This window comes from Diabrotica virgifera, chromosome 2 (assembly GCF_917563875.1).
Source record: "Diabrotica virgifera virgifera chromosome 2, PGI_DIABVI_V3a".
Taxonomy (NCBI): Eukaryota; Metazoa; Arthropoda; class Insecta; order Coleoptera; family Chrysomelidae; genus Diabrotica; species Diabrotica virgifera.
In genome coordinates this window covers 57493441-57507819 of record NC_065444.1, presented here as the reverse complement: position 1 = coordinate 57507819, position 14379 = coordinate 57493441, and the positions used below count along the sequence as shown (strand labels likewise).

General features: G+C 33.0%; 1 protein-coding gene across 5 annotated transcripts in view; it reads right to left on the bottom strand.

Annotated features, from left to right (window-relative positions):
- The window catches only part of LOC126880042 (myb-related protein B), a 240374-nt gene that overhangs the window by 28938 nt on the left and 197057 nt on the right, over nucleotides 1-14379 (bottom strand). For 4 of the 5 annotated variants that reach the window (XM_050643662.1, XM_050643665.1, XM_050643664.1 and 1 more), the window contains exons 7-8: nucleotides 5156-5452; nucleotides 519-686 (exon numbers count right to left, since the gene is read on the bottom strand). In XM_050643662.1, the coding sequence (XP_050499619.1) occupies nucleotides 519-686; nucleotides 5156-5452 (465 nt within the window). The remainder of the gene's footprint in view (nucleotides 1-518; nucleotides 687-5155; nucleotides 5453-14379) is intronic. The other variant, XM_050643666.1, reaches the window with a different exon arrangement.

Here is a 14379-nt window from a genome sequence, read left to right as displayed (position 1 = left end):
TGCACTCTCTGATTGAACTAGAATATGATGCGGCTGTAGTTTCGTGTTGCAACGAAATTGAAAAGGGTTATTCATTTTTGATGAAATTGTTTAAATTTAAATGTCTAATAACTACCAACATCAAAATATATACAGGAAAATATATTCAATGAAATCTAGAAAATTTTATAAATTTTGGCAACATTGCTTCAGTCTGTCAAACGTAGGAAAGAGAAAATGCCACTTGGCGATTGTAAGATTTTCAAACTTTTTCATATGTTTGACAAACGGTACATATCACCCTTACATATCACTTCATTGTTACAGTTTGTCAAACGTAGGAACAAGTTTAAAAATCTTACAATCGCCATGTGACTTTATGACGATTATAAGATTTTCAAACTTGTTCCTATGTTAGACAAACTGTAACGTAAATATACTGTAATGAAAATGTATTTCAACGTACACAAATATCAGATATCTGTCTAATTTAATCATTTAAATACTGTTTGATAAGCATGCGATTCTATTTTACTTACAGGAGTCTCGACTGCGAATGAGATATCCGAGGAGCTCATTTGGGAGGAGGACGAAGCCCATGAGGGGGCCAACGCTTTACGCACCCTCTTGCTAGGAAGTACGTTTTCTTTGCCGGCTGCAGAAGACGCAGCTCCTTTTCGTTTGCCGGTCATATAGCCACTATCGTTCTAAACAAAAAAAGATCGTAACTAGCTCATTAACAATGCTCAGTTTGCTCCAATTTATTTGTCTGCTACAGTGTTAACACTTCATTTACTTATAAATGTTTAAACAGGGTTGCGAAAAATCTGGCAACACGGTAATTTCTCGGAAACCGCTAGAACGATTTTTATGTATTTTGGTGGGTAAGGGTCTTTTAATGCGGCCGATATTTTAGTGGTAATTACATTGTTGTCAAATCTTCCGTTTTTTCTGGAAATCTAATGAACTTTCTTATTTCAAATGGAATATTTTTTGCGTTTTGGAATTTTAAGGGATACTGATTATTTTTCATATGATATTCCCTATTCCTAAATGCCATAATTTCGGAGTTATTGCGACATATATTTAAAAAATTTTTAAACAATTTATAAAAATCAATTTTTTCGGCCCGGGTAGACATTATTTTAGGTTCCTTGGATCATTGTGAACAAAAAAGAACTTTTGTAATTTTCCTCTATTAATCGTTTCCGAGTTATAAACAATTTAAAACTGAAAAAAAAAATCAAAAAATGACGATTTTTTAGGTTCAAAAACACAAGTAAAAAATATTACACTACGAAGTGCCTAAATTCAAGTTCAAGCCTTATTTTATCAGTTACCGATAAGCAATTTTTTCTTGTTTCATTTTAAAATATTATTTTTTAGTTGTTAATGCCCGATTGCCCGTTCTCTCATATGCGTTTCATTAATAATTAAAAAAAAACAATATTTTGAAGGTTTGATCTTAAATTTAGGTCTTGTAATTTCAAAAATTATTTTATTTACTTGTGTTTTTGAACCTTGAAAATCGTCATTTTTCGTTTATTTCAGTTTTAAATTGTTTATAACTCGAAAACGATTAACTTTAGAGAGAAATTACAAAAGAGCTTTTTTGCTTCCAATGATCCAAAGAACCTAAAATAATGTCTACCCGGGCTGAAAATATTAATTTTTATAAATTGTTAATTTTTTTTTAATAAATGTAGCAATAACTCCGAAATTATGGCATTGAGGTATAGGGAATATCATATGAAAGATAATCAGTGACGATTCCAAAACTTAAAAAATATACAGGGTGTTCTATTTGAAATAAGAAATTTCATTAGATTTCCAGAAAACTGGAAGATTTGACAACAATGTAATTACCACTATAATATCGGCCGCATTAAAAGACGCTTACCCACCAAAATCTATAAAAATCGTTTTAGCGGTTTCCGAGAAAATAACGTGTTGCCAGACTTTTTCAACCCTGTATGATCATAATGCTATACGAAGTAACCCAAAAGTTAAATTTCGCTATAAAAACTTATTGGATTTTAATATCTATGTTAAAGGACATCGCACACATTTTATGGAAAATAAAATGTCACTCAAATGTAATAAAATTTACATGAATAGATTCCTCTCGAAATTACAAACATTTCTTATTAAGAGGAAACAGTAGCGATCAACAGGTAGCAAAAACGCGTTCCAAGATTGCGGCTGTAATTTTGAATATTTTTTCGAGATATTTGGCACACGTATTCGTAATATAATAAAGAATGGCGGTACAGAGCCCAATTTGAAAAATATATTAATATGTGGAAATTACTCTGTAATTAAATACAGTATTAAAAAAACGAGCCTGTGCCGCCATTAAGAAGAACAAAAAAATACACTTTCTTAAAATAGACTTTTTTATCCGATGCCTAGATTTTGTGTCATTTTGGAACTACTAATGAAATAAAAATTTTTAGTAGTTCCAAAATGACACAAAATCTAGGCATCGGATAAAAAAGTCTATTTGAAGAAAGTGTATTTTTTTGTTCTTCTTAATGGCGGTACAGGCTCCTTTTTTTAATATTGTATTTAATTACAGAGTAATTTCCACGTATTAATATATTTTTCAAATTGGGCTCTGTACCGCCATTATTTATTATATTACGAATACGTATGCCAAATATCTCGAAAAAATATTCAAAATACAGCCGCAATCTTGGAACGCGTTTTCGCTACCTGTTGATCGCTACTGTTTCCTCTTAAAGCGCTAACTCTGAATTTTTATTAATAACGGGGTAAATTTTAATTAAAGCTTATCGAAATCCCATTTTTGAAGTCCATAAAACTTTCATTGAAAAATACTATAATCTACTGGCTATTGAAACCCAGCGGGAACTAAGGCGATTAGAGGAACTATATACTTTTGTACGACTGACCAAATTATACCTACTTTATTATCTATAAAATAACAATAACCCTCTGCCAGTTTTATGAACTGGCGATTCACAGAATATCTTCTCTCTGTAACTCATTTATATTTCCATTTGATTTTAGATTTAGTTATATCAATTTACGCCGTTATTAATCAAAATTCAGAGTCGACGCAATGATATGAAATAATTGTAATTTCGATACCAATCTAATCATTTAAATTTTATTTCATTTGAGTGACATTATATTTTCCATAAGATGTGCGCGGTGTCCTTTGGTGAACACTAAATTTCAAACATTAAATAATTGTCTGTTGTAACTCATTTAACACTAATAGTCTATAATCTTTTTGATGATAACATTGCTTTAAAAAGAACGTTCTACATGTTTACTATATAAAATATCTCCAAATTCGTTATTGGTGCCTTAGTGAAGTACTACAATCCCTGACGTCAACAGATGAGTAATTGGCGTGCATCTTTTGAAGTATTTGATAGGTAATATTCAAAAGTCGTCTCATAATCCTTTTCTTGTGGCCTGTCTAAGTTAAATATGTTTATATGGGATTACGCCACAATTGTTTTTAGTTTAGATGCCTCGACAACTCTATTGGCATGGTACAGTTGATTTAGCAATCAGGTTATAGTGTAACGTGTAGTGTGTGTTGAGTAAATATCTTGTTACTTAGTAAAGTCGATTTCCTTGTCTTTACAAAGAGATGCTAATTGTATCCGAACGTCTGCGGTCCCTCCGGTGAGCATCTAAACATTCCGTATATGTATTTGGAACCTAGGAGTTTTCTATTGGTTCTTTGCAGCACGCGGTCATATTTTAACCAATAGGCGGCGAGGTTCCAAACGCATATACGGAATGTTATTCGGTGCCAAATTCATATACGGAATGTTAAATATTCGTACACCGAAAAAAATAAGTTTTTATTAGAGTCTGTTAAAAGGAGATTAATTTTAAAATACTTGTTACTGTATTATTAAATAAAAATAAAACAAAATATTTGTAATTATGTAATATATGTAAATAAAATTTGTAATACTATATTTTGGTGGTTAGCAAGGTAAGGTCACGTGAGTATAACCTACAACTTTTTCTAACCGTAGTCAAACTTTTAAAACCTTTGCATCATTTTATCAGGTTATATTCATTTTAGGAATGCACTGTTGATGATTGGTCAACCAATCGAAAACTGGTTCTGTAATGTAGCCCTTTTTAGGGATTTTAAATATATACCTTTTATAAAGGACTTTATTCGTTTTTTGTATTATTAAAGAATTAAACATACTAAATAACACGTGCAAGTCATTAAAAATTCTGAGAAAGCGAAAGCTTAGTCAAATAAATAAATATATCTCTCAAATCTATACCATCCCATTTATGAATTTCGCACCAAATAACATTCCATATAGGTAATCATTGTTTTAGTTTTCTTTAATAATACATTAACAAAATAGGTATTTTAAAATCAGTCTTCTTTAACTGATTAATAAAAAGTCCTATTTCTTGGTCTACGAATATTTAACGTTCCGCATATAAATTTACACAAAATAACATTCCAAATACTATAATTGTTTTATTTTTATTTAATAATACAGTAACAAGTATTTTAAAATTAATCTCCTTTTAACAGACTCTAATAAAAACTTATCTTTTTCGGTGTACGAATATTTAACATTCCGTATATGAATTTGGCACCGAATAACATTCCGTATATGCGTTTGGAACCTCGCCGCCTATTGGTTAAAATATGACCGCGTGCTGCAAAGAACCAATAGAAAACTTCTAGGTTCCAAATACATATACGGGATGTTTAGATGCCTTCGGTGAGTACCGATCCCACAAGGATAGAAATTATTTTCATGTATTAATTTTTCATAAAGCCACAATTGAAAGTTCAAAAAAGATTATTTTAAAAAGCTGTTATTATAACTAAAAGTTGTTTAGCGGCTTATAATTCTCCTCATTTGGATTTTTATTAAGATTAGTAAGAACATAGAAATAATTTATTTCCCAAAAATATTTCAATATTTGACTAAATCTTAAACGTACTAATATATTATTCTGGGATTTTAACCAACATTTTAAAATATATTGAATATTTGCAAAACTGTAAAGAAAATAAACCAAAATGAAATGTTGATCTGTATAAAATCTTAATATTTACTATAAACCATAAAAAAGCAAATATCTTTTGGTTTAACCACCCGTATTTTAGTAAGACACACATACACACAAAAATCAATGAAAAACTTACAGTGACCATGACGCTGGTGTCCGTTTCGTAGTGGGAACTGTCTTGATCTTTCTTCATGATCTCCGTGATGTCTTCCAATCTTGAGGATGGGGTGTCAGGAAGGTTTTTGATCGGCCCGGACTTCATTTCCAAATCCGCTAGGGCTTTCTTGAAGGGTGTGGGTGTTCGAGGAGTATCACTGGTGAAGCGTTTATTTGGCGTCGCGGTGACATCCGTCGTCGAGCAGGAAGCGGTGGGTTCGGCCTTTAATATCGATGATGGACCTCGCGGCGTGCTAAGTGGGCTGTAATCTCGATCCTGCAACAACAAAAAATATTATTTTTAAGAAATGTAGCAAGCTTTTTTCTGTTCTGATTTGTCCTTCTTGTAAAGGTGCCTATCTTCTAGAGATGTTGGCGACCACATTGACCCATCTTATTTTATTCAAAACAGTACGAAATAGATCAGTTGACGTTAGACACCAGTCCATTTCCTAAGAATGGTCAGCCGGGTTACACGTCTACATCTAAGGTCTCTCTTGTCCTCAATTTTGCCTTGTAGAATCAACTGTAGAAGTCGGTATTTATTATTATGCATAATGTGGCCGAAGTAAGCCAATTTTCTGTTGATGATGAAACTGTTGTTGGTGTGAGCACATATTCATGTATGGTAGGGAAAGAAAGGTTCTCTACTCACAATCCTTTAAATTGGTTTTATTACATTTAAAGTAAGATGGGGTGACCGATTTCGCTATTTACAAGTTTGGACTAACATCTATAGAGTTATTTAGAAACGCCGCAAACAAAATTAAAATTGCTATGATGATAGCCAACGTCCGCAGCGGACAAGGCACATGAAGAAGAAGAAGACAAGTTATACTGCATCGTTAGGCTCACAAGAAACTTAGGCTAAAAAACATATAAGTATTGTGTGTAGGGTAAATAACAATGATACTGAAAAGTGTGTATAACGATACAAACAGTTATTAAGGTAGTAGAGAGGACTTTATTAGTTAACAATATGTGTACTTTAAGTTAAATTAGATTTAGAAGTTAACTTATAAATTTTAAGTGTTGACCAGCTCCACTTTAACGTTGACTGTCTGAGTTGTTTTTGTAAACTGATGTATTTGACAGTTGAAAAATTACAATTATTCAATTGTTCAATTTTTCAACTGTCAAATACATTATTTTACAACAACACGGACAGTCAACATCAGAGTGAACCTGGTCAACTCTTAAAATTTATAAGTTATTGCTGTTACAAAATCTCGTGAACCTAATTCATTCATTTGGTGACGTCAATATACGAACGAAACGATTGAATCCGACATTACTGAAAATATCAGGGTGCAGATGGGACCCTGTCGCGCAATTCGCAGCAAATAAAATAGTCGTATGTTTTTGGCTTCATTTTATTTCGGTTATACATACGCATTTTCAAGGTTCACGAGGTTTTGTACCAACTCTAACTTTGAAATCTAATTTAACTTAAAGTACACCTATTGTTAACTAATAAAGTCCTCTACTACCTTAATAACTGTTTGTATCGTTATATAAACTTTTCAGTATCTTTGTTATTTACACACAATACTGTTTTAGCCTGTTTCTTGTAGGCCTGACGATGCTGTATAACCAGTGGCGGCGCCTGGTGTAAAGTACGGGGGGTGAACACATAATATTATGATAGAAAAAGCCCTTGAGGCCCTAGGTAAAATTTTTTGAGTGTCGTCAAATTGTAAAAATCAAAGAATATTATTAAAAAATTACAATAAATAATGTATTTGTTTGACTTAAAATTATAAATTAGTGTTTAAATAATATTACAAGAAAGTTTGGTAACGAAAGTCAAGTTGCCTGTTTTTTTTTTAGAAAAATTTTTCGATAACCAATTCAGTAAAATTTGGAATTTTTTGAATAATTTTTTTTTTAATTGAAAACATGTTTTGATACGTTTCAATGCAGAGACACATCGTTCTGTTTCTGCAGTTGTCACTGGCATCGAAACAAATAATTGAAGAATTCAAATTATTTCAAAAAAATTATGTTGTAAATTGTTTTTAATCAAAAATTTACTTAAGTGGACTACCCCATATAGTTAAAATCGGATCTTCTATTTTGTTCATTATTGGTTAAATTGCAAATAATTTCTTTGTCTTTTCTTAGCCTCTGGAGAATAGTAATATTAGTTGTGTGGTGTATACAGGGTGAGTCATGAGGAACTGTACATACTCCTACCTCGTATAGAGGCTCCTATGGGGAATAACAAATGACCATTAAAAAGTGTCTGCTCCCATTGTTTAATAATATACAGGGCGAGTTTCGCATTTTGACAGCAATTTGTATTCGTCATAATTTTTGAACAGTCAGATCGATGTGTCTCTTATTTTGGTCAATCGTTACACTATTGCCATTTACTCAACTGATTTATTCAAACTAGAAAAAAATCAGGTCCGGCTTTAAAAAAATTAGTTCGTTTGGGCATTAGAAAAAATTTCACCCTGTATACGCTTTTTGAAAACTCTAATATGAATTTTACAAATTGGACAAATAGGCAATTAAAATGGCATATTTATTTTTTTCCGCACACGATTACTTAATTTTTTATAAAAAAATCAAATTTCACTATGAATTAAAAGTTTGGTAAAGTGAACCATAGATTTAAAAAAATTAACTTTTATTGCAAAAATTATTTTTTTTGCACAAATAAGTAATTTATGTTACCATCAAATCAACTGATTTATTCAAACTAGAGAAAAATCAGGTCCGGATTTAAAAAATTAGTTCGTTTTGGTCTTAGAAAAAATTTCACCCTGTATACCCTTTTTGAAAACTCTAATATGAATTTTACAAATTAGACAAATAGGCAATTAAAATGGCATATTTATTTTTTCCCCACACGATTACTTAATTTTTTATTAAAAAATAAAATTTGTCAAAATCGGAATTTTAACCTAAAAATGAAAAAAAATGAACTCACTGTTTAACTCGCTACAACTCTGTTCCATTTTAATATTTTTTTTTTCTGAAATTATTACAGCACATATCTCTTACCATTTTGAAAACTATGAAAATTGTTGTAGACTTTCAGTCTTCTTCTTGTAAAAGTTGCAAACTTGTAAATCGCAAAAATGAGGTGGAAAAATTTAAAATTTATCAATTTGATCACGTCTATGTTAAACTATAGAGTCCAAAAGAAGTGTTATGGGGAGTTTTAGATCTAGACGTTTTATAGTAAAAAAAAATTGTAAAACTTTTAATTTTAAGAAAAACGTTGTTTTTGTAAATTAATTTTTGTAAAAAAAGTTAATTTTTTTAAATCTATGCAAAAACTTTGCCAAACTTTTTATGATTAGTCAAATTTGTTTTTTTAATAAAAAATTAAGTAATCGTGTGGGGAAAAATAAATATGCCATTTTCATTGCCTACAATTGTCTTATTTGTAAAATTCATAGTAGAGTTTTCAAAAAACGTATGCAAGGTGAAATTTTTTCTAAGATCCAAACGAACAAATTTTTTAAATCCGCCTGATTTCTTTTCTAGTTTGAATAAATCAGTTGATTGGGTGGTGACATAAATTAAATATTTGTTCAAAAAAAATTCATTTTTGTAATAAAAGTTATTTTTTTTTAATCTATGGTTCACTTTACCAAACTTTTAATTATTCATAGTTAAATTTGATTTTTTTTTATAAAAAATTAAGTAATCGTGTGGGGAAAAAATTAATATGCCATTTTAATTGCCTACTTGTCTAATTTGTAAAATTCATGTTAGAGTTTTAAAAAAGGGTATACAGGGTGAAATTTTTTCTAAGACCAAAACGAACTTATTTTTTAAATCCGGGCCTGATTTTTTTCTTGTTTGAATAAATCAGTTGATTGGGTGGTAACATAAATTAAATATTTGTTCAAAAAAAATTAATTTTGGTAATAAAAGTTAATTTTGTTAAATCTATGGTTGACTTTACCAAACTTTTAATTCATAATCAAATTTGATTTATTTATAAAAAATTAAGCAATCGTGTGCGGAAAAAAATAAATATGCCAATCCTGATTTCTTTTCTAGTTTGAATAAATCAGTTGATTGGGTGGTGACATAAATTAAATATTTCTTTTCTAGTTTGAATAAATCAGTTGATTGGGTGGTGACATAAATTAAATATTTGTTCAAAAAAAATTCATTTTTGTAATAAAAGTTATTTTTTTTTAATCTATGGTTCACTTTACCAAACTTTTAATTATTCATAGGTAAATTTGATTTTTTTTTTATAAAAAATTAAGTAATCGTGTGGGGAAAAAATTAATATGCCATTTTAATTGCCTATTTGTCTAATTTGTAAAATTCATAGGTATTAGAGTTTTAAAAAAGGGTATACAGGGTGAAATTTTTTCTAAGACCAAAACGAACTTATTTTTTAAATCCGGGCCTGATTTTTTTTCTTGTTTGAATAAATCAGTTGATTGGGTGGTAACATAAATTAAATATTTGTTCAAAAAAAATTAATTTTGGTAATAAAAGTTAATTTTGTTAAATCTATGGTTGACTTTACCAAACTTTTAATTCATAATCAAATTTGATTTATTTATAAAAAATTAAGCAATCGTGTGCGGAAAAAAATAAATATGCCATTTTAATTGCCTATTTGTCTAATTTGTAAAATTCATATTAGAGTTTTCAAAAAGCGTATACAGGGTGAAATTTTTTCTAAGACCCAAACGAACTAATTTTTTTTTAAAGCCGGACCTGATATTTTTCTAGTTTGAATAAATCAGTTGATTAGGTGGTAATAGTGTAACGATTGACCAAAATAAGAGACACATCGATCTGACCGTTCAAAAATTATGACGAATATAAATTTCTGTCAAAATGCGAAACTCACCCTGTATATTATTAAACAATGGGAGCAGACACTTTTTAATGGTCATTTGTTATTCCCCATAGGGACCTCTATACGAGGTAGGAGTATGTACAGTTCCTCATGACTCACCCTGTATATGAGACCCGTAACATACGACGTTAGTACCACATTTCAAATGTACACTGTATAAACAATTATGTTAATATTTATATTACTAAATACAGAATTGAATACCCTTTCAAATGAGCTATCACACGATCCCTAGTCTCATTAAAAAAAACATTGATTACGTCATCACGTCCATATGCATGACGTCACTCTTATGAAATATATGCGAAAATATCGTAATTTAAAAATAAAAATCGACCTGTTTCGGGACAAGTTGTAGGACATACTCCTAAGACCGTTAAAGAAGCTTCTGGCATTTTCAATGCGAGTTTTTATTTCGTAACTATGATCCCAAATATCCTTAATATTGCAGCCCAAATAGCATATTTACTCCACTCTATCTAACGGCATGATCATTATTTTTGTCGTCTTACAATTTAGTTTTAGGCCATACATATTTGTTACACGTTCCTACAACATTATCCTTCTTTGGAGCCCTTGCTCACTGTCTGCCAGCACTGTATCGTCTGCATATCTAATATTATTTATAAGTCGACCAATTGCTGCAATACCATCTTCTGATTCGTCCAAGGTTTCTCTAAAGATGTTTTCAGAGTATCGTCATCATCAGTGGCGTTACAGCTCTTTATGAGCCAAAGCCTTCTTCAGAAGAATCCTCCATTCGCCCCTGTCTCTGGCAACTCTTCTCCATGCTCTAATTACAATAGATTTCAAATCATTTTCTAGGTTGTCTTGGTACCTAAGTCTCGATCTTCCTCTTGCTCGTTGTCCTATCGGTCCTCCTCGGTCAAAAAGTTTTCTAACTACGGCATCTTCCTCTCGTCTGACTACATGACCTATCCATCTAAGGCGTGCTACGTTAACGAATTTTACAACGTCAGTTCTCCAAAACTTCTATACAACTCAACGTTGTAACGCCTGCGCCACAAACCTTGTTCTTTTATGCCTCCATATATTCGTCTTGGGATTTTTCGCTCAAAACGTTTGAGCAGTTCTTGGTCATTCTGTGTAAGTGACCAAGTTTCTGAACCATATGTTAGCACTGGTCTTATTAGTGTTTTGGATACAGTCAATTTAATTTTTCTAGGTATTTTTGAGGCCATCTGCCTTCTTAAGCCATAGTAACACTTATTGGCGAGCACTATTCTTCTTTTAATTTCTTCACTGACATTGTTATCTTTAGTTAGCAGCGAGCCTAACTATATGAAGGTGTCGACACCTTCCAGTTCTATGTCATGAAGCCTTTCGTTCTCAGAGTATATTGTAACAAAATAATTATTGACCTACCCTCGTATACCAGCTCCCGTCTCCGGACAGACAGAACACTATCGATGTTTCGAGATACGCCGATGCAGCGACGATGACGTGCAAGCGGTCACATGGACATAGCTGGAGATATATAGATATTTCTGGAATATCTGTATCGCATATATAAATAGGACATATTTGTAAATAGAGTTAGTCTTAAGCTAAAGTTTGTAAAGTAAACTTGTATAAATAAATAATAAAGTCGTATATAAATTACGAACCGCTAGTTTTATTGTAATTAGAAGTAATTACACTAATCACGCTACAGTGGTGTTAACGGTGTGGAGTGTAAATAAATGAAAAGTAAAAAAAAGACTTTTGAACTTTATTCGTCGAGAATAATCGGAGTGCGTTAATTGTTCGGTATTCGGAAAGACTTTTAAAAGACTTTTGAACTTTATTCGTCGTTAATAATTGAAGTGCGTTGATTGTTCGGTATTCGGAAAGACTTAGACATTTTGAAAAGTACGTGTGTGCCGACCAAAGATGTTGCTACAAGAACTGACCATAAAACAGCTCCGTGAACAATTAGAAGAGTACGAATTAGACAGCAGTGGGTGCAAGATAGTCCTACAAGCACGACTCAAGGATGTCCTCACGAAGAACGGAGATGACCCAGAGACGTTCCACTTCCAGTCAGCAGAACAAGTAATCTTATCGAAATTAAAAACTGTTTCTGAAACGATCGAGGAGACTTCTCAAAAGATCGATGAAACTTCTAGACAGAACAACGAGAAATTTGAAAGTGTTTCTCAAAAGATCGATGAGAAATTTGAAAGTGTTTCTCAAGTAATAAAAGACGTTTGTAGACAGACCGACGAGAAATTTGAAGAAGTTTCCAGAACATTCGATAATATACAGAAAAGTGTAGACGACAATAAAGAAATGCTAGAAGAGAAGATCAAACAACTAGAGAGCATGATAACTGATACAAAAGTACAACCATCAGTTAATGCAGTAGCTTTAGATCTTGTAGTGAAGGATGAAACACCGAGAGACGAAACATCGCATCATATGAGATTTAAATTACCACCATTCGATGGGAAGTCCTCTTGGTCCATATACCTTAGACAATTCGAAGCTATTGCGACCGCCAACCATTGGACCGAACAAGAAAAGGCTGTTTCCTTGACTGCTGCTTTGCGAGGTGATGCTGCAGATATATTAAGATCAATTCCTAAGGGTCAAGAAAAATGTTACCAGACCTTGTTCACTCGTCTAGAAAAACGCTATGGAGATGCCCATCTACAACAAGTATACAAAGCACAACTGCGAAGTAGAAGTCAACGAGCAAGTGAGAATCTGCAAGAATTTGAAGCAGATGTGGCTCGTGTGGTGCGGTTGGCTTATCCAGAGGTGCCAGACAGCGTTTTAGAAGAAATTGCAGTAGATACCTTCGTCAATGGGCTGAAAGATAATGAACTACAGAAAGCTTTACGACTAGCAAGACCGAAAGTTTTAGATGAAGCACTTGCTATTGCATTGGAACACGAAACGGCTAGTCAAACTTCACGAGGCCATAGAGTAAGAACCATTGAAGAAAGTGACGAACACAACGATGAACGTCTGGAGGAAATGATACGGAGAGTATTAAGTAATCAGATGCCAAAGAGACGCGAGCCTAGATGTTGGAATTGTGGAGACGTAGGCCACATTCGTCGTAATTGTAAGAAGATCGTACAGCCGTCGGAAAACTAGAGCGGGTCGACACCAAGGGGCAACTGCCGACCTCGAGAACTAGAGCCCCCATAGTAACTGTCAACCTTACGTCCTCCGGTGGAATCCACAACTTATACATCGAAGGTCGTATCAGTAATAGATGTAGATCATTTTTGGTGGATACAGGTGCAACGAGAACTATCGCACGTCCAGATGTAGTACGAGACCATAATAAATTATCACCTGCAACAGTAAAGCTTAGAACAGCGACTGGTGAGCTAATTAATACATATGGCGAGGCTAATATGTCAGTATCCATTGGCCAGACCACAGTTGAACATCAAGTATTAATTCCCGAGATCTCCGACGAGTTCATATTGGGGATGGACGTACTACGAAAAGTGGGGGCAATATTGGATGTTCAAAATGGAGTTCTCAGGATCAACGGTGAAGAGTTGCCCTTTCACGACGACAAAGAAGATGTCATCCGCTTACTAACTACATGCGACGTAACCATACCCGGTAATAGTGAGAAAATTCTGATGACCATGCTTGATGGACACTGCCGAGAGGGAAGTTTAAGGATGGTCGAAGATGTAGAAAATGTCGAGTTCCTAACGGCGAAAACTTTGGTAAAAGTTCGAGATGTCATCCCTGTAAGAGTTATGAATTTAAGGGAAACTGCTATTAAGTTAAGTAGAGGAGCTTTGATCGGACAGTGTGTTCCCGTGGCTTCAATTTGCTCTATGAATACCAATGAGAAATCATCAAAGTCAAAGTATCCAAAAGACCTTGTCGAGATGATCATTGAAAGATGCCAAGACCTTGACTATGAACGAACGGAAAAAGTAAGGTCTATGCTGATAGAGTATCAAGATGTTTTTGCTATTGATAAGAAGGATAAGGGCAAAACAAGCATAGTAACGCATAAAATAAATACCGGAGACGCTCAGCCAATCAGACAACGGCCTAGACGACTTCCATTTGCGAAAAGAGATGAAGCCGAAGAGATTATCAAGGATATGGACAAACAAGGGGTAATTGAACCATCGAACAGTCCATGGACATCACCAGTAGTTCTGGTAAAGAAGAAAGATGGTTCAACGCGTTTTTGTATCGACTACCGCCAGCTCAATGCGGTAACAAAAAAAGATAGTTATCCTTTGCCCAGAATAGACGATACATTGGATACTCTCTCCGGTTCTCGTTGGTTTTCCACACTCGATTTAAAAAGTGGATATTGGCAAGTAGACATGGAGCCAGCCGATCGGGAGAAAACCGCATTTTCGATA